The following is a 21,506-nucleotide window of genomic DNA, read 5'->3' as shown; positions in this document are numbered from 1 at the left end:
ACATTCCTGGTGCAGTAATAGGACAGAACATAAAGAATATTATTAGAATTGTATGATATTTCTTCATCTGACGCATCAGTTTGCTGAAACATGGTGTCCTGCCTGAACTCGCTAAGTGCAACCACTACGTTTCATAAAGACCTAAAATAGCAGGTATTATCTAGCAAATGAAAGCCATTCCTATATTTATATTTATATTTATATTATATTATATTACATTACATTACATTACATTACATTACATTATATTTATCTGTGTATGAAACCTACATGGAAACCTTTCTTATAGGGTTTTTTTGTTGATCACTGTATAAGCTAAGGCAAAGCAGTGTATAGAAACTGTTGACTTCACTGGGAACCGAGCATCCGTTGTCAGTGAAGATAATGGTAATTTTCCTAAAGTGTGCACAAGCTTAACTCCATTAGAAGCGCAGAACTGAGTGCCAGTTTCGAAAGTGACCTTTGTGCCTTCCTAGTAGAGAGAATATATGAGTATTATACCCCATTATCTGCTTGGCTGAAGACTGAAGCAGTTCCAAAGATTAATGTAAGGGATCTACCACTTTAACATTGGCTTCTAAAAAGGATTAATGTACAAAATAAAAAGGATTAAATTGCAATTCAGATATCAAATGGAAATGTGCATTCATTTTTACTAGGAAAATTTTGTTTTGTAGTTTGTGCATTCTGATTGAACATTGTAAATACTTTAAATAAAAAAAATAGGGGTAAAATGTTGAAAAAGTTGATGCAACTAATTTCAAACAACTTTGATTGACTTTTACTTTAAAAATGTTCCTTTAATTTTATGAACTCAGTTTAAAAAAGAAAAACACCTTTTAAACACCTAAATAACTCAGAAGATCCATGAACAATTTAGAGTTGAAATGTTTTTATTAAGATGAATGGAGTTACAGTCACCCACTGCAAGATATTTGGAATAATGATCATTGCTGGTGTGTTCTTGTCCCAGTAATAAGTAAAGGAAATGCAAAATGTGAGTTGGACAGTGGTATTATCATAGCCCTGCTTCTAGACTAATATAATCTGTTTCTCAGCCAGAGTAGTTTACCTGGATGAAATCCACAATCATACATCTATACTGCTCCTGATGCCCAATTTGCTGAGATCTATCTGCAGTACCCACTCAGGAAACTGTGATATGGAGCTCAAGGTCTTTCTTTCCTTTGGCAGGGTGGAAATCCAGAGTATGCTAAATCCTAAAATCCTGAATAGCATTAAGTATATACAATATACTAGAAGGGAATTATGACTGCTCTGAATTTAAGTTAAAATAAAGCATTCATGTAAATTAACCTAAAATACGAATATCATGTAAAAACTTGTCCTGTAAAAAGACAGCACTGTCATTAGCCAGCTGCATACAAATGATCTATGGTATTTGACTCTATAAATACTGATTCTCACATGTGAGCTAAAAAAAGCAACTCTATTCGCTCAGCATTTGGAAAAACTCATAGACATATCTGGCATATTCCTCTCTGTAGAAGCCAAATATGCTGAACTCTTGTAACTGGACTTTCAAGGACTAAAATGATACAAAGTTGGTTGTAAAGAAACAATATCAGCACTCTACCATCTTAAATCTTGTGGATTAAGGGTGTCCTTTATGAATAATAAGGGTATAAAGTGTATATTATGTTGCATCCTTTAAGATTGTCCAGATGTGCAACTTTGTGGTCATTGACATGAAAGAAAAAGTGTTTTCAGATTCAAATCTGTCAGCTTCTCTGAGAAAGTAAAGCTAAAAATACGCTGATAAACAGTAGTGAAGTAGGCTATGAAGAAAAATGATCCTTAATGCCCTTGATGGCTAGGCTTTAATTCCTAAGGTGTTCTGTTACCTGGTATTTGGATACATGGTAGCACCACTTACGCACCTGTTGATCATTTGCCATTTAGAGATGAGAGGCCCAAAGTGTGTTTTTGACTACGATTACAGTGCCAGTGAATTAGATTTCCTGGTGTTATAACATAAGCCTTGGAAGTATGGCCTGATAAAAAAAGTAATAGTGCAGGAGAATCAGATGATTCTTAGCAAAAACATTGTCCTCAGCTCAGACTACGAGCTCTTCTAATTATTTATAAAGAAAAGAAATGTGCAATAGTGTTTGAATGTGCTGATATTGCAACTTTGTTTGTCTGTGCCTAAGTTTTAAAAGAGAAGGTGTAGAAAGAAATGCTATTAGTCAGAGTGGTCAAAGGCAAAGACTTTCCAGGCTTTCCACACAGCCTTAATTCTTTTCTGTTCAGATATACTAAGAGGGCATCTACTACAGGACTCAAAGAGATGTTTTCTTCTGGATTATCCGCAGCCCCTGAACAAGCCCGTGTTGTAGGCCATTCTTGTCATGAATGTGACCAACCCTGCAATACTGAGAGGATATTTCATGACATGGTCAGGTGGCCATTTCTACAACAAAAAAGTCTTTGTAAATTGTAATTTATAGCTGTGACTTTTCAGGGACAATGGAAAATAACATTCGAATACAGAAATTCTTATGGCACAGGTTAAAGGCAAATGAGTTGGTTGGTCCATTTTCTAAAGTAGCTAGAGGGGGGAAAAAAAGGGAAGGGAAGAAAAAAATATTTCCTCAGGCAGTAAAACGAAGAAAACTTAGGTCCGTTGATCTGAATATATCCTGCTGCTCTACGTTTGGATAGAGCTTAACAGGCACCAAATAATAGTGGAAGCTTGGAACTGATTTCAGTTTGTATATCATGCTTTCATTGCAGGAATATCAAATTGATATATTTTTTGCCCAGACGTGGACGGATAGCCGTCTTCGTTTCAACAGTACCATGAAAATACTGACTCTGAACAGCAACATGGTTGGCTTGATTTGGATCCCAGACACCATATTTCGTAACTCAAAGACCGCAGAGGCTCACTGGATCACCACACCCAACCAGCTCCTCCGCATATGGAACGATGGCAAGATCTTGTACACCCTAAGGTGAGCACTCAGCATGCAGGACTGAAAGCTTCTCCTGCCTCTGATGTAGCAGTAGTAATGTTCGGCAGCAGCTTTGTTCTTTGCTGTTTTCATCCTGATCCTTACCTGACCGTACTTGACAAATACTGAAATATTCAGGCGCAAGAACTGCCTAGTTTAAAATACAGGTTCTTGTCTTTCTAAAAACAGAATCCTTGAGAACTGGAAATAGGTCTGCCTAAATTGTAGGAACTGAGCTTTTTAGTGCTTATGATAAAATCAGGAGCATGTAGTTCCATAAAACCTGTCAAGACCCTTCCTGATCAGAATTAGAGCCAGGGCTGCATAAAGTATTTCTAGATTCATGTTAATGCCAATACTTGATTCTTCAAATAAGTCACGCTGAAAGATAGTCTGTCACATCTCATCACAAGGGTGAATTGCTGGAGGAAAGGCTTTTAGATTTTTTCTAATCTTTGTGATTCCATCAACTATATGGTATTAGAAATATCATATATATTTGCATTTAAAAAGCCTGTGGAAATCAAAATTTGTGTTTACATGTAGAAGAGATGAATTGCTCAACAGGGAGTTCTGCCATCAGCTGTATTTCACATGGCAAACTGTTTCAGAAACATCCCTTTCATGCTTCATTTTCTTCAGTGGTTGTGTTCAGCCTTCTGGGTGCAACAGGAGTTGCAGTTGGGCTCCAACAGAAAGTCTTTGGAAAATAATAAGGAAGGAATTAAACAGCTGGAAAAGCTATTGATATTCTTAGTGCCCTTCCTTTCTTTGGCTTGCTCTGTTGTGAAGAGCTCTAACTTATTTCACTAGACTTCAGCTAAAAACTTTGGTGATAAGGATGTCAACTCCAGTACTGTCTTGGTCAGATTGTTGGGTTTTGGTTTGTTTGTTTGATTGTTTTTCTCTTAAGTCCTTTTTCAGTATTTCGTGGCACTGGAAGTATCTCCCTTATAGTAGTTAGACTTATATACCTACAACTAAAGAAACGTTTTGTTGAATAGACTGTAAAATTTTTCTAAAACAGTTAGAAAAAGGGGCAATACTTGATCCAGTGGATTGTTTGAATAAGCATTTTTAGTTTGTGAAAGATGGTTTGAGATCTTTTCGTCCACTCAGATCAGCCTCCTATTTACATACGAGGAGCTGTAAGAATGATCATTATTTATTGATAACACCGTGTAATTCAGAAACAATTTATCTGACTTAAGTGAGCACACTGAATTGGTATGGCATGGAAATGGTAGCTGCTGTATGCCCTCAAACTGTCAGGTGTTGTTGGATGTTCTGTACCCAGAATAAAGCAAACAAGGTTCAGTCATGCTCTGTGCCCTTCCATCCTCTTCACTGCTTGCTTTTCAGTGTGAACACACTCCTGCTGCAACACTGCAAATCCTCTCATAGTGTCAGTGCAAAAATACCATTAAGTTCCTCACAGGTAACCTTATTCAATGCAGATGTTGTCTCCATGATATCCTAAATTTGAGACACAAACCTTGCCCTGTCTGGTTTATAAGCCTTTGATTTAGTTTAAAGAACAACAGAAAAAACCCAAAGGCAATAAAAAAAACCCCTCATGCCACACACTTTCTGCATAAATTCAAGCATCCGATTAATGTAGTGCCTGTTTCCTGAAAAAGACTGCATAATAAAGTAGCATTTAATGCAGTCTTTCTGGGTAAACAGATTTATTTTGTAAGCTATCAGATTGAAGATTATCTCATTTTAACAGTCATTTGAAAATCAACTCCATTCATAGTGTCCTTTGTGTTACGGATGTCACATAAAACAAGCTTTCAGGTGATGTCGAAGGTATTTCTGCTGATGTGTTTGTTACATCTGTACAACTGAGAATGCCATACAAAGACCTATTACACTTTTTTGAGAGACTGCCCAAAATGATTGAAAGGTTTTTAAGTCCACACTAGAAGTAAATGTTCCTTATAAGATTCTTGATGAGATTTTAATTTTGTGAAATAACATACAAATGCAACAGCCATATCTCCTGTTGTTTTTGTAAAAAGTACTTGTTTCCATACCATGTCCTTCAGTGATGAACTATGCACAGACAAATATACGCACAGATTTCTTGAGTTCAAGAAACTCTTAATGGTGTGTCTGAAATTATTTGTGGGTTTAGATTATTTATTTTTATTTGGGATCAAGCCTAAGTAATCAGTGAACAACCAGCAAATAAAGCCTTTTTAGGCCTTACTTACAGGTGTCAAAGTGCTTTTGCATGATACCCAAGCTTACCCTGCCTCCTCCTGTGACTGTTCATTGTGCTGATGTGTAGTAACAGACACTTGGTTTCTCCATAGGCTTACCATCAATGCTGAGTGCCAGCTGCAATTGCACAATTTCCCAATGGATGAACATTCATGCCCTCTGATATTCTCTAGCTGTAAGTACTGCTTTGATGCTTTACTGTTGCATATGACTAGTATACTGAGGCAAGAATTTAACTCTGAGCTTCTTAAACCATTTCACAGCAAGTATAGGAAGTTTAGGTTTGCTTAAATATTCAGGGAATTTTTATTTTCTTCTCTAGCACTCCTGGTTGATGACATTATGCCATGAAGTCTTCTATAGATTTATTCTGTTATTTTCAGCAAAACGAGCCCTTTTAGTTGATACTATAGTCACACTTCAAGCAGGAGAGATAGTCATACCAGACTGAGTCATGTGACATGTAAATGAGAATAGGAATTCCAGTTTTCTAGTGGAGGTGCACGGTTTGGGGGCATACACTTGAGTTTATAGCAAGTAGCATGGTAATGCCTTTCTGTTCCATAATAAGGTAAATGATATAACTACTGTAAATCTTATTTTCCTTTTATAGCTCAGCTTGTCCAGTGGTCCTGATGTGGTATTGTATGTAGTGTTGTTGGCATATTTAAAAACTACCTAACAGGCAAACAAATTGGTGAAATTTATAGAAAACAGAAGTCAAGTGGGTTAATCTTGAGGCCAAATATTACTGTAAGGAAAAATTCTGTTCATGCTGATTCATTTGAAAAAGCTTGAGACTTGTCTGCCTCTGGGTACACCTGCACAGTTTTATAATCCAAATTCACACAATGCAAATGTTTTACAAACATTTTTTAGAAGAGTTTCTCCTATTTTTCTTTGGATGAACTCTGAAGCTCAGCATTTGTGTTCTCCAAAAGTGAATGGGAAGTGTATTTTTTTTGTCCTTCATTTAGGAAACAGTATTTTCTCCATAATCTCTTAAAAAGCGATAAAGGGATAACACTATTTACTTTCTTGATAATAGATATACTGTTGTGATAATAGGATATTGATTTTCCTTTATGAATAATATACAAACAATGATCCCAATTAGAAACTGAATTTGAGTTTCAGCTGATCCAGGGTGTATTATAATTTTTTCCTGCGAAAATGTTTTACAAAAGCCTGCTGGTATAAACACCTCCCTCTCCCATAAGACTTTATCATCATGTGGTGATTTTTTATGTTTTATGAGCCTGGGCAAAAATACGCAGTGGTATGTTTAATTCAGGTGTGTGGAATATATGCATACTCAACAAGAGGCAGATAGTTCCTGAATGAGCTTTCCTGCTAATAAACACTTGTCACTGAACTATCCACTTCAGCTATCTTTCATTAGCATAAAGTTACTCCTACCTTGCGGCAATCTGCTGTTCATTTGTTGAGGGAAAGGAGCGTGTGGTCTTAAAAATAAAATCCCTGTCCTGAGATACTAATTAAACTTACCACATAAATTTGGTGTGTCCTGCACTAGCAATGTCCAATGAAGGTGAACTCTAATAGACAGGGAAGTAATTTCAAACCTTGCCTTCCCTAGCATCTAGACATCACTGAATGCGAGTGAGCTATGGTCTGGTTTTAATATTTAAAGATAAAGGATATAAGTGGGAACTTCTGTAAGCTGCACTCCATAGCAAAGTTTCAAAAACATCCTGGTTTTCAGAGTTTCCTCCTAATTTAGATCCATTAACTCAAAGCTCTTCTGCCCTTGAAAACATACACGTATTACAAACATGCACGTACTATGATCTGTGAAGGTAGAGATTGCATAGGATCAAGCAGAATCTGAATGTGTCGCAGTTTCTGTGTGCGTTCTTTGTAATTTCTTGCCAGATGGAAAAACCCATGGAGGAAAATTACAATAATGGTTTATAGTTTTGTCAACTTTTTCGGTCATATTGATATAAAGTTTTATTTTTTTAGGTTCACACTGAATCATGATCTTTTCCTAGAACACTTCTAGCACTGCTATTATCATATTAGTAGGATATCTCCTGAGTGATTTTTTTTTCATAACTGGGTTGCATTTTCCATGTTGCATACATTTTCCATATTGCATACATTGCAGTCCCAAAATACATGGCATTCAGTGGGACTTATAAGGTGTATGACTGAGTGAATGCTTGAATGATTTATTACTGCTTCCTATGACAAGTTTCTGAGAGAACAAGCTGATTATGGATTCTAAAAGGTATGTCTTTGAATAAAATAAAAATATTTGTAGAATTCTTGGCACAGTTCTGCTACTCTGTTCATCCCTTTCATTTGTTCCCTAGCACACAGGTGAATCTTTTCAGTTTCCACTGTAGGCAAGCACAGAAAAATCACACATTTCAGAAAATATTCCTTGCGTCTCTACACATACATGAACAAGGTTATTATTAGAATTTTTTAATATACGTTTCCCATGATATGTCAGAAATGTGGAACTAATCTCAAATTGTTTCTAGAATATTTTCCTCTGGTGCCAACTAATTCACACCCTAACCTTGTTATTGCTCTGGCAACAGCTGACATTCCTTCAGTGGGAATACTGAGCTCTACTTGTCCAGTTGCCAGGATGAATAAGGAGAAAACAGCAGCTTATAAACAAGAGACCATTTCAGCGTTCTAACAGTGGTTACTAAAACCTACCTCCACCTTCCTGTGGAAAATCTTTTTCAATAGTGGTTCCTGAAGGTCTCTAGTCACTTTTATGAGAATTAGAAAGCACTGAATAATTTTAAAGCTCTTTACTCTTTGTGCAAGTTTTGTACGTGCTTCAGGCGACTCGATGAGTTGAATCTTCTGGTATATTAAGGAACATGGTAGGTTCACATTTGTTGTTGCAGTCCTTATGCAGCTGTGCAGTTAGCACACTGCTTATGTGAAAAGTTGAGCCCAATGGCATAATTCTTGGCTGCTATGCAATGTGACAGCTCTTTCCCACTCCATGTACTGGATTTGTTTGATCAACCACATGTGGCAAACAGGATTCCTTAATACAGAGATGCTACAACACTGATATCAATGCCAATGTGTACCATGAATGTATGCTTCCTTGTGAATGTGGAGAAAGAATTGATGCTGTGATTTTATCCCAATGTAGCAATCTTTGATAGATTTTGCTCTATATGATCACATTTTTTCTGTCATGGCTTTGCCCTGGCCTAGACTGAATCAGTAGCTAAATGTGAGCAATTCCTCCCCTCCTCCACAGGAAATGGGGAAAGGGATATGAGAGTAAAAGACGTGTAGGTTAGAAACTAAAACTTAAACAGTTTTAATGAAAGAATGATAATAATAAAGAAAATACTATTAATAAGAAAATATTAAAATATATACAAATATAGAAATTTGCACACGCACCCCACCCACTCTGACTGCATCACCACAGATGCTGCAGAGCAGGCACAGAGAAAGATCCTGGGCTGGACTCAGCAGCAGCAGGGAGATGGACTGAGGAATTGGATTTAGGGATGCATGGATCTGGGATTGGGGAGCAAAAAGACAGATGAGGTCCTTATTGGACACCAGTCATCAAAGAAGAGAGCTTGATGCTCATGATCTCTCATGATCCCTCAGTTTCATACAAGTATGATGTATATAGAATGGAATAATCTGTTGCTCAGTTTGGAATCACCTGTGCTGTCCACTCTTTCCTGCAGGTGTGAACCTTTTCCTCCCCTTTCACTTACGGCATTCCATCAGCTCAAGGATGGCCTTGAGTTCTATAGGAATAAGTATAAGCAAAGGCTTTTCTGTGGACAGAAACACTGTCTGAAGTACATGCAGTTAACTTTCAAAAAATGAAGTTACTTAGACAAGGCTTAGCTGAAAAGTTAGGAAATTGGTTCTGCTTTAGCGCAAACCAGAACATCTTCATATGGTTTTAAAGTACTACTGCTTAAAAGTATTGTGTCAGTGTGGTTCTTCATTTAGGTTAATTTATCCTCCTGAGGCAAGGGAGGCTGCTGTGCTACTTTTGGTACACAAGTAGAATATTAACTGTCTTAGTTACCGCTGTTCAACACTGATTTAAGCATTGTGGAAATAATTTCAGGATTCTGCCATAAAATTTAGTTTATTGAGGTAGTCGGTACTTACACAAACATCAGTAAAGAAGAGGAGGAATTCTGTCTGAAGGATGATTTCAGCACAAGAATAAACAAATAAGACACAGGCAGCAAAATGCAGGCTGAAAATGAGAAATTAAGCAAAATTAATTGTGGAAATCCTACCATAGGATACTCTGAGTGCTAAAATTTTGTGAGGATTCAAAAATAGTTGGACGACTCAGTGGAATAAATATGCATTGGAAGCTATAAAGCATAATTAGATCACTATATTTTTTCATTCTGAGGAAGTAAAAGTGTTTCTGCTTAAATAGTATGGCTAAACTACTTGAATTAACTCCTTTCCATTAGACCTGTCACACGACTAGTTTTGTACAGGCCTGCATGGTTTTGGTTTGCCTTTGGCAGACACTGATAGGATTGTTGAATGTTCTGGATTTTCTCAGTTTGAGTGGACTAGGCACAGTGCAGAATAATGTGAGCATGTTTGCACCCACATCTGTGCAGCAGTTAATTGTTCGAGTTGATCAATTTTTCAGTCCAGCACAACCCTTCACCTCCCCTCCTCATTCACGTGCTCCAGAGTAACTTAAATTCATGGCACTCCTTCAGGTGACAGTTACATGATAGCCATACCAAAAGGAAGTTGACAAACCCGTTATATCTTGTTTACAGCATCTGGCCAACTAAGTTTTTAATTATGTACAGGGATCTTTATGGTGGGAATCTGTGCTAGCAGCATACATGAGATCTGTAACAATCCGTAAGGCTTTACCAGATGCAATGATATTGAGCTCCAGTGCAAGATGTCAGAACAAAAATAATAAGACTGGATTGATTAGTGGATTCGCATTGCTTTCTATTTGTTGCTGCTGTTCTAATCAAACTGCAGATGTTAATTTTAAAAAGCACCTTAGATTTAGGAAATAGAAATGAATAGAAACTTTTTTGTAGCCACTTACTTATCTTTTACCTTGTGAGGAGGTCTACAGCATCCTGAGTTGTCCATTACTGGAGTATTGCTGCAAGGCAGGAAAGGGTGGGCATGTCCAAAATACCATTCCTACTACAAACAACAAAATATACACAGCGAGAGTCATGAAAAATTTGTGTTTTCAGTTCAGCAAGCAAAAATTTCCAAGTATTGATGGTGCAGTTTCTCAGTTAAGCCTTAAAATATATACCTTTACCCTTCTAAAAGGATAAGGGTTTGGGTTTTTTTGGATTTGTTTTTTTTTTTTTATTTTTAAAGTGTTGTACAAAAGTGTGCAAAGTATTGTGGGAAAAAAGTAAGGAAATGCAAAATGCATTTAAAAGAAATTCATCCAAATCTAACATAGTGCCTGAAAGAAACAAATTCTGTCTGTCTAAAAATAAACTCAGTTCAATCAGATGTTACCCCTTTGAACATGAAACCTCTTATGGATATGCAATCAGTACTTTGAGCCTCATATCATTAGTTTTCTAGCAGAACTAGCTGTCACCACTAATTTTAATGTTACTCCTAGCCTAGAAAAATAAGTGCTGTTTTTGTGGAATGAGCTATGCTTTGTTCCATTTAATGTATCAGCAGAATCATTAATAAAGTCTGAGGGCAGAATTTTACTCCTGATGAAGAATAAGGCAGAAAGAACACAGCTTAATGTTCATATCTCAGGATGAGTTTCATTAAGGATGGGGGAAGGCATTGTAATGTTCAGAAAGGGCTATAATCTGCATCTGGGTTCTCTGTAATGGGATGAACCAAGTCATGAGGCATCAACAGAATCCTTGATTCAGGTTTTCTGATAAGCCTATTTTAGCTATTGTAGATTTTGCCTCTACTACAGAAGTAGAAACTAGGGTAGTGGGATGCATGCATCTTTCTCTTTAGAAGCCTGGAATGTCAGTCAATAGTCAACATAGAGATGTCTTATAGAGAAGGAATTAGAAATATAACTATGAAAATCTGGCCTTTGAAACAGTCCTCCCAAACCCTGTATTTAGCATATGACTTGTGTCATACATGGCAGTTCATTTATACAATGCATGGACCATACCTTTGATAAATCCCTCCTCCTATCCATCTGCTAATCCCTCTTATATACAGACATTTCCATATCTTCTTAGTTCTTTTACTCTCTTTTAAACTTTACTGTTTTCATTACACATTTTTCCAAATACCTTGTCTGGTGTGCAAGGCAGTATTCAAGGTTGAGTTGACTATTCCAAAGATGCATTGAAGAAGAATGCATAATTCTGTAGGGATCTTCTTTGCTTTTGTTAACCTGTAAGCACTAATGTTTCTAAGCATTCTTTTACCAAAATGCCCAAAATGATGCTTGGAGATAGTGAATTTGAAATATGTTATAGTCTTATGTAAGTAATTTAATTTCTTTATTCAAACAGCCATTCTCAGTGTAATCTGCTACTGCATTGTTCAGTTAACTCTCCTTAGACTTCCCTAAATTTCTCTGCAAATTATTCTTTTTTATCTAACATAAATAATGTATTGTTGCTTGTATTGTCAAATGTCTAGTTAATTCCTTGACTACTGGCTACTAGCTAATTCCCTACTACTTTTCTGTGTGTGAGTCAATACATTTCTCAATATAGAAGAGACACTGCATTAAGTGTCTTTCAGATTTTTATGACTATTTTATAGTCAAGTCAAGACTCATAAAAATTTTACAATTGAGTTTGCATTGCAAGTTCTGCTAATTTTTATCTAATTGCTCCAATAGGATGTACCATATATCTATGAAATTGGTCAAATTCTTCCATCGTATCATCTATTCACTGTAAAGTTACACTTTCTAAATCTAATTTATGGTAGATTCATGCCAAAGTAGTGGATATTGTAAGCATCAGTGTGGCTCTACTTTCTGTTAGTCTTCTGTCTCTTTGTGTGATGTATCTCAGAGACACCTTTCTAAACAATATGTTGTGATATGAGTAACAGACTTAAAACAATTTGATATTAGATCTTATAGCCACCAATACATGAATGATCTCTGTTGCATAGAAGAAGCAACAAAACTTCCCTGAGGTTGAGGGTTGTTCATGGACTCCCTCATGGCTGCCTCCCTAGGCAGATTGCCTAGGCAATCTGATGGAGAGCCCAAAACCCATTCTTATTCCAGGATCTAATGATTAGGATAGACTGTATTTCAGGGACATGAACCCACAGCTCTGACTTAGGTCTAAACAAGGAGACTAGAAGTCTCATTCCAATTGGGGTCTAGATTCTGAAAGCAACTGGTTCTATTTTTCTGAAATTGCCATTAGTAAGATCTTTTTTTAAAAAAACAACAAATCAGTAAAAAAAAAAACAAACAGAAAAGACAATCTGCCTGCGAGTCACATTTTTTTTTGGCAAGAATATGTGTACCTGACTAAGTTATGAAGTTATGCTTATAGTGCATAGGAGACAATCAGAGAAAATGCTGAAGCAAGACTATGTCTGACAGCTGAATGTATCACTGAAAGTCCCTGGTGTCTCTGCCATGTGACAATCATTGCTAGTTCCCATGATTTCATCCCAGATCTCATGATGTTTGGTGTTTACTTGAAGCCAAAACCCCTTTTAAGCATGTTAGCATGTGCCAATGTGAGATTTCTTTTTTTTGACAGTGTGATACGAATGCTCCACAGGCAGCAAAAGACAAGTATCTTTCTCTCTCAAATGTAATATGACACCTCTGACATTCTACCTATTTGTAGTATTGTTATTTGCTTATTCAATGATGTGATAACTGATTTGCAAATTAATGTTATCTTTATGGAGAGGCTGGTGCATGAATTGTAAACTCCTGGCAGACCTGAGTTTCTAGCTTCTGACAAGATCATCTTTGTGATATACAAGAACATCAGGAAACAGATACATTCCTTTGGATCACATTTTTTTAGTATGAGAAGGCATGACTAGTTTTAGCACTCTGGAAAAATTAGATCACAGGACAATGTGAGGACACACTTAAAGAGAAATCTTTACTCTCTCTCAGTGAGGGAGTCATAGCAATCCATTCTGTAAATAAAGAATTGCCTGTAAGATAAAAGAACCCCTTTATGGGTCTTTTATTTCAACATGAGAAAGCAGACTGGAAAGCCTGCATAGTGTTACTCTTACAGGCAATAGTCAGAGGTGGTTCAATAGTCAGCAGTGCCTAAAACCTTAACAGTGCTGGGCATAGTTCACTCCTCTTTAGATTATGGGTAGATTTTGATCTTTGGTGGTTGTCTTGGTCCTTGAAGAAATTTCCGAAGGCATTTTTCAAGATGTGTGCTCACTTGTGAGTGCACAGGTTTTACATCTAATATTTATTTGGGGTTCCTTTATTTTGGAGTGTTGAATTTTTACAAATGCGGATATAACTACATGTATTTATTCCTTATAGCCTCGCTTCAAGTAACTGAAATGTACATCACAAAATATAACATAAAACTTGAAAGTATAAGTCAAGGTAACCCACTGCCTGGCAACTTAAAAGCTACAATTTCACTTCTCTTACTCTTATTTGCAAATTTCCAAAGGCAGGAGACAAGCTTACTTGAAGCCAGAAGGCTGAAGCTGTTTTAGTTCCCTAGTAGAAAATGTGGCATATTATTTAAACAAAAAGCATATAGTTTTCTGATTACTTTAGTTGCTTTAGTGAGTAGATTTAAAAAAAAAAAAGAACTAAAAAATGATTGTATTATTGTCTTCCATGGTCACAATAATGGCCACACTGAAAGTTATTGTAATGCATCTTCCAACTGTAAGAATTCACCGGTATCTTAAAAGAAATGAAGACTTGCTGTAAAACTACTTCCAAGTGTGGAGAAACCATTTGGCACTTCAGGAACCAAGAAGTACTGAACGAGTGTCAGAACCAGAACAAATACCAAGTAAAGTCACTGAGGAGGAGAGAAAAAGAAAAGGAGGAGAGACCAGAAACATCAAGGTCAGCCAGGTAACCTGCAGTATGCCATTGAAGTTTAACAACAGCAGTGACTATGGACTCTCAGATTAAAGACGTTACCTAGAGCCCAGCTGATGCTCATTACTATTGCTAGGCTTGACTGACCAATGATATCAAAGCTAGCAGAAGCCATCAGAGGTTTGCTAAACTCCAAACCACAATGAAAATATCAAGTCCTCAACTTATTAGACATGTTTTGTCAATATTATCTGACTTTAACATGGAAAAACAAGACAGCCTGGAAGCATGAAACATTACCATGAGCAAGGGTCCCTCTCTTTTCTCACTTCTGCTCAACAGAAAAGCAAAAAGATGCTCCTAGTGCCCATGGAGTTAAGAAAGGGAAGGAAGTAATACAGCTTTGAAGGTTGCTTTGCTAGAGGATATTCAGGGAAACATCCGTATCTGTTCTCCTTAAGGGGAGGTTGCTGAGGTTTGCCTGAATGCTTCCCTTGCTCTGAAGGGCAAGTCTGTCTCCTTAAAAGTGATTAATTTTGTGTAAGGAGTATGCTATATGACATAATAAAACTTTAATCCTTTTTCATACTTGGGTAGCATATATGTCTCTCAAAACAAAATATGATGGGATTATGTCACTCACTATCAGATAAATCAAACAAACAAATGCGAGATAAAATTTAGACAGGAGACAGTAGAAAAATAAACCAAAACATTTAGTTTATTTTTAACTTAATTTACAAATAAGTATTCTTAGAGTCTCTCATATGATGTAGATTTTCAATTGACTCTTCTTTAAGAAACACTGAAGTTTTGTGTATTTAATAACAGAGATTATTTCTGTGGAATGGAAATAAGCTATGATTTAAAGTTTGGGTTAGCCATGCATATTATAAAATAAGGTATTTTTTCCCTATTTTTTTCATGATGTCACTTCTGCTACTTTTACTTCTAATCTGTCTAAAAATCAGTAATAGCTGGCTTTTCCACAAAACCTTTCCACCAGCCATGAGAATGAAAACATAGGTAGGTATGTAGATTGAACAAAAGATACATGCTATTCTGGGGCAGCTGGACAAATCCTTTTTAGCTCTTTCTACCTGAGTTTCTTTCCCAAGGAAACGAAGGCAGTATGGGGAGGGCTGGTGTGTGACTTTATTGTGGGGTCGGAGCATCTAGAGCTCAGAAGTTCTCCAGGCTCCACCACTTGTGAGGTAACTTTAATCAGACTTGTTGTTTTGTATTGTCTGTTGCTTTTGCTGGTACTTGCATTGATGTCTTATGGTAAGCACTGGTGAGCATGGTAAGCAGCACCTCTCACTTCTATTTAGTCAGTCCTGAGTGCATCAGTTTTGGGGAAATCTCAGTTAATGTCATTTTTTTTGTTCTGACAGCCTGATCTGATCTCTGTGTTACTTCCCTCTGGAAAATTACCATCAGTGAGAAACAAAGAGCCTTGTTAAAACAAATCTGATCATCAGGAAGTGAGATGAATTGCAGTTTACAATATTTAGGTCCTTCATCAATATCTTTCTGTTTTCATCCTTAGCAGCACAAGTTACTAGAAAACCACATCAGAGCTGTTCCATCCCTGACATGGGACTCTTATGCAATGAAAAAATGAATTAATTTCACGGTCTAGGTCTCTAAGCTCAAGATATTCCGTACCATGCCCTAGGATATATTAAAACCATCTAAATTCCTAATTGAAACTGTTGCTTAACTAGAATAGAAGAAAATCACATGTGTGAAGGGCTGATACAAAGTTAGTCCTTGATTTGTAGACGAACAACTTAGAAAAGAAGACCCATCCTGATCTCACCATCTTCTGCTCCAGTTTCATCCTGAGTAAACACACAAGCAACATAACAGCAATAAATCTACCAAAATAAACTATGTTCTCTCTCTCATAACTATGAATACTTCTGCACACACCCACACCCACATACAGACACACCTGGAAAAATGAGAAAGAATGAGAAAGCAGACGTGATAGTTCTCAATCTTTTCATTACTGGCAGGTGCTCAGTTACTAAGGCAACAAGAAATGTGCAAGAAGCTGCATAGAATTAAAAAGAAGGAAGCTAAAAGAAGAACAAATACTTCTATGAAATCTCTGTAATGGACAAATTGACTGTCCTTTAACTTTTCTTAATGGAATATGTGTCAAAAATTTAGTTATGGCATTGAGGAACTCTGATGCATCTATGCTTATAAGTCTTCCCCTTATCTACATTAACTGATTTGACTTTTGGATGCACATTTCCTATAATTGTGCTTTAAAAGAACTGTGTTAATATTGTAGTTTTCATGGGCTGCAGTGGTATCCTCTGCACATCTCACACTATTTGAAATGATGAGGGCTAAACGTCAGAGCTGATGCAGAATTTTCAAGGAATACACATTTTAACTTTGTGAAAGATTTTAGGGACCTTTAGTCCTCAACAGAAAGAAGTATCCATCCTATAACATCCTGAGGAACACAAATCCTGAATATGTGGTGCTTAGTTTCAAATCTTGTCCTAAAAGGAATCTCAATATACTTTTCATTTTGCTTATAAATGACCTGCCACACATTGGCTATTTTATAGGTTTTAAAAATTGTTTCTGACTCTCTGATTTTTTCACTGCAGAAGGTGAAGAAAACATGAGTATTGTATTTGAAAATAGAACACCTAAGGGAATGCTAGTAGCTATTTTGTGGTTACAGTAATCCCTCTGCATTTATCTGAGAGGGAGCAAAAATATCATCTCATTTAGAAAAAAAAAAACAACAAAATCAACCATTTAGAGCAGTCATTGTTTTCCACATTTTAATTCTGGAAGGTCAGTTGCTCTTTTCAATTTAAAAGGAAGAAAAAGTAGCGAGAGATGCCTGTTCGTACTTACAGGTATTTTCTTCCTGTATTGAATGACTTCAAATGAAGTTATTAGATCGGATGAACATGGAGAATTTTGCAAGTGGTGGCTTTCAACAGAAGGGAATTTTGAGGTCTGAATGGTGTACTTGTTCATAGCAGTTGTCTGAAAGTCAACATTTCAAGAAAACAATATTTACTTGCCTCTGGCAGCCAGAGAAAGCAACCATAAACTGTTGGATAACTGTCTGTAATGATTAAAAGGAAACTGAGATATCCAAGTGTTTCATAACATGGTATTTCCTTTTTTTCTTTTTGTCCTCCTTACCTTCCTCAAAGTCCATACTTGAAATCTTTTAAGCTTTTTCTTGTCTAACCAACACAAGAGGAAGATAATTCCTATTGGTTTATGTGCAAAATACAGCAGCATTTCTTATGTCAAGACTTAGTAGAACTGGCAGCCAAAAATCTTTGTCTGTGGTACTATCAGATTTCAAAAGCAATCCGAGACTGGTCAATGCTTGCATGAGAGTTTCAGCAGGAAATTTAAGTGTTTCTAGGATTCCTGGATGGTAGCTGAACTTGCATTTATAATCCTGTTCACTGTTATTTACTACAGTGACCAGAGGGTGTCTTCCCTCTAGTATCTGGCGTAATATGCACAAGCAAACCACATTAATGTCCAGTGTTTGGTAGTATTCTTTAATGTTCAGATGCTATACATAAGTGCATGGTGGAGTAATGCAATAATGATTATTGCCTGAAGCAGAGGAGGGTCTGACTTGATGGCATGAGAAGAAAAATCACCAAGGACAGTATTGGAACAGATTGTCCAGGCGCACTGTAAATTCTCTGTCCTTGGAGGTTTTCAAGACACAACTGGATAAAGTCCTGAGACACCTGATCTGAATTCATCATCAACCCTGGTTTGCACAGGAGGTTGTACTAGAAACATCCTGAAGTCCCTTCCAACCTGACTGACTTGATCATAATATTTTTTTCACATTCAAAACAAGATTTGTGTTAAAGTAGTCAATCTTCCTTATAGACAAATTTGTTCATATCCAGAGATAAAAATCTGTGTTCGTGAAAACAATCTTTCCCTGAAAAACTTCTTCAGATGATCAGTTTTCAGTGTTGGCTTTCTTAAAGAACTCCCCAAAAGATGGGAGGGAAGGAGATTTTAAAATTGTTGCACCTTTTTTACAGTTTATTTTTTTCTTAATGACTGAGTATATGCTCTGTTAGAAATGGCTGTTTTTTTCTTTACTTTTTCATTGTATAATGATTGTTGCCATCATCAATCATCAGTATATTATTTGCAAACAAGGTAATCTTTTATTGATTGAGACTAGGGGATTCTTCGAAAGACTAATACAGTCAGGTAATATATTCAAAAGTCAAGCAGGATATAGAATTTATCCATTTATTTCCCCGGAGAACTCTCCACTCTGTGCAGATTCCAGGAACTGATTTTTCAGGACCCTGGAATAATGCAGTGATAGATCATTCTTCCACTCATTGGCTAACAGCATTCAGACCACAACAGTATGCAGGGTCTCTGAACTTTTTCACAGTTTCTTTGAATTTGTTTTTCCTAATTCTATTTCATAAGCATCAGTTCAAGTAATTAACTGATCTGAATTTATGTCCTTTATTCAAACAAACTGACTAGCTTTAGTAGTTCACTAAAAAGAAAATTTAGTATTTATCTTTCCAGTAATTTTCTTATCACACACTTCTGATTTTTTCTTTATTTTTTTCATTTTACTCAGAGCAGAAGTGCTGATATACTGTAAAAAAATTTCTCACGGTATTTTTTCAATAAAGAAAGGCAGGGCACAGCAGAAATTTCTCACTGTAGCTTTTACCTCTGTAGAATTTCTGGATGCCTGTAATAAATGAATCTGAGACTGAAATATTGTTCAGACAGAACACTTCTCAGTGGTGGTCAGAACAAAATGTTTTGAAGTTCTGGAATGAACTCATCAGACAAATGCTATCAAAAATGACTGATTGCAATTCCTAATCTGCTTCATCATTTTAATCTTAACTTCATTTTAAAACGATTATCCATCACAGGCTTAAAACACGTTTGAAACCATATGAAAAGCGAATACCTGTAATTGTCAGAAAGTCCATAATGACTAATGAAGTTAGAGAAACTATGTTTTTGAAGTCACTTATGGAGATTTTTCAATGGTCTTTGAAATAGTATTTAATTTCTTCTCACCTCTCTACTCAGGTGTATAAATTACTGCTTTTCTAACTATATAAGTACTTGAGGAATTGAAGAGGCCTTTGTTAACTGATCAAAAGTACTTACATATTCCATTAAAGAGTCACTATTTGCAAAGTCTTTCTATTAAGCTATTCTGTCTATAGAATATGACTTTCCTTTCCAGCCTTGAAGGATTTTATCTATCTATATAAAACTTAGAGAAATTTTATAGCTAGCAAGATTATTAAAATTGCAAAAAGTAAATTATACCAGTATTAGTGCATGCATAGGATATAGCACAGTCAGAGTTATAGAATAGTAACATAGAAATAAATATTGCTGATCTTTTTCAGTCAAGAGAGAAACACTGGAAGTTTTTGTTCACAATTCCTTGTCATTATTTTTTAATTATTAAGTCCATTTGAAGAGAGTTTTGTTTTGTTTTGTCTTTAATGTAAAGCCAGAAATTGAACAGTTGGAGTGATTTTCTTCATATTACTGATACATTTTTTCAGGTGATGACTCACACATAGTAGATTTTGACCTAAATCAGAGTTCAATGTCACTTTTGGGATCTTTTCTTCTTACTTTCTTAAATGTTTCCTGTTCTTTTGTTCTTATACCACTGTGAATGGCAAGTAATCTTTCAAACTAAAAGTACAATAAACCTACAAAACAGACTGAGCAGAGATCTAGTAAAATGCATGTAAACAAATTGAAGTTTTGTAGGTGATATTACCTGCATATTTATTTTCAGTAGATAACTTGGATTTCCTATGGTTTATTTTTAAATATTGTTCTCATGATAACAATACTTTAATATTAACATCAGATACTTTTAGCCTTACCTCGGGTTTGATATGCTCAGACTTTGCATGAAAGTAAATAAATGTCTAATGTCTTTGCTGTGTTTATAAGATGTCATTGTGTTAGTTTGGATATCACTGTTATATTCCGATAGCGTAAGACATACAAGTTTCTGAAACACTAATAGCTTGATGCCAGAAAGACTACAAGTTATTAGGTTGGAGGCAGTGTCATGGCATGTTGCAAACCATCTCAAAAATCATGTACTGTGATGATGTAGAGTTGAATCTTAGGAAGTTTAAGAAGTTTAGTGCCGTGAATATCTTCTTAGCTACAGGACATAGGAGATCTGCTAAAAATCTTCAGATATCAAACTAGCTGGTCCATGAATCTATGCAGAACTGGCACTAAAATCTCAGCGTCTTTCCTCTTGAAGCTGTAGGCATCAACTAATTAGTTTACTGTGAACTGCCAACACCAACTCTAAGGCAATTGTGCCAGGTACCTAAGCTATCAGGCGAGAGTGGATGTTTCAGACGATTCCTATAATCATTGGGTATTATTTTCTGTTGTCCTCCTGCTACTATGAGACTGAATTTTAAAATGGCAACTTGGGAATGTGCATGTTCTACTTGTTTCCAGGAGCTCAGTTTTTCAGTGCAATAGCAACTCTGCCAAGAGGGTTTTATACAGCATACAGTTGGAGTTGCCAGACAGTAAAAGAAAAGCATAAGAATTCCTCAATCGCTGGCTTGCGTACTTTTGTTTCCATAATGTATTGAACCTTCTAGCTATTAGGAAAGGGAAGCTGGTTTTACTTGGAAGAAAAACATCATCTAATTACTATTTCCCTGCTAGGTTGTCCCAGTCTAGGATTCCTCTCATCTCTGTGCACATGACACAAAATATCAAGTTTTTCCTAAGTATAGCAATGTATGTCTTCATATCAACTTAAGCATTAAGAAGATGTTCTTGAAGGTCAATGAGCTTTTTCCTTAATGCTTAGGTGTTAAAGAATGATGCCTTTAAACTCAACACTAAATATTTAAAGAGTGATCGTGGCCTTGTAGTTTGGCAAGAGTGATGAGCTCAGCGAATGATGTGAGGAATGAACACAAATTATCATCGAGATATCTGAATGTATCTCAACACAATGGGGACTGGAGGGTGACCTGTTTTAGGTATACAGCTTTATCAGTGGATGATTGGGTTGTGGTAGTGTGAGCAGCCTTCCCTGACAAAATTAGTGGAGAGTAATGTTTTCCTGAGGCAGCTAGATCAGCATAGAGGGCAGAGGATTGCATATGTGACCTAGTTCAACATAAAGTGTAAAAACTGAGCTACTAAAACATACTTTGAAGAACACCCAGGGCTTGAGCTGGCTTAAACACACATAT

At 36.3% G+C, this 21,506-nt stretch overlaps 1 protein-coding gene across 4 annotated transcripts in view; it reads left to right on the top strand.

The window, feature by feature from the left end:
* GABRG3 (gamma-aminobutyric acid type A receptor subunit gamma3) overlaps nt 1–21,506 on the top strand; it is a 307,044-nt gene that overhangs the window by 162,563 nt on the left and 122,975 nt on the right. For all 4 annotated transcript variants that reach the window (XM_069876156.1, XM_069876147.1, XM_069876136.1 and 1 more), the window contains 2 exons: nt 2,758–2,978; nt 5,300–5,382. In XM_069876156.1, the coding sequence (XP_069732257.1) occupies nt 2,758–2,978; nt 5,300–5,382 (304 nt within the window). The remainder of the gene's footprint in view (nt 1–2,757; nt 2,979–5,299; nt 5,383–21,506) is intronic.

This window comes from Phaenicophaeus curvirostris, chromosome 1, assembly GCF_032191515.1.
Source record: "Phaenicophaeus curvirostris isolate KB17595 chromosome 1, BPBGC_Pcur_1.0, whole genome shotgun sequence".
NCBI lineage: Eukaryota > Metazoa > Chordata > Aves > Cuculiformes > Cuculidae > Phaenicophaeus > Phaenicophaeus curvirostris.
The sequence above is the reverse complement of the archived record's forward strand: the minus strand, read 5'-3'. Positions and strand labels throughout refer to the sequence as shown.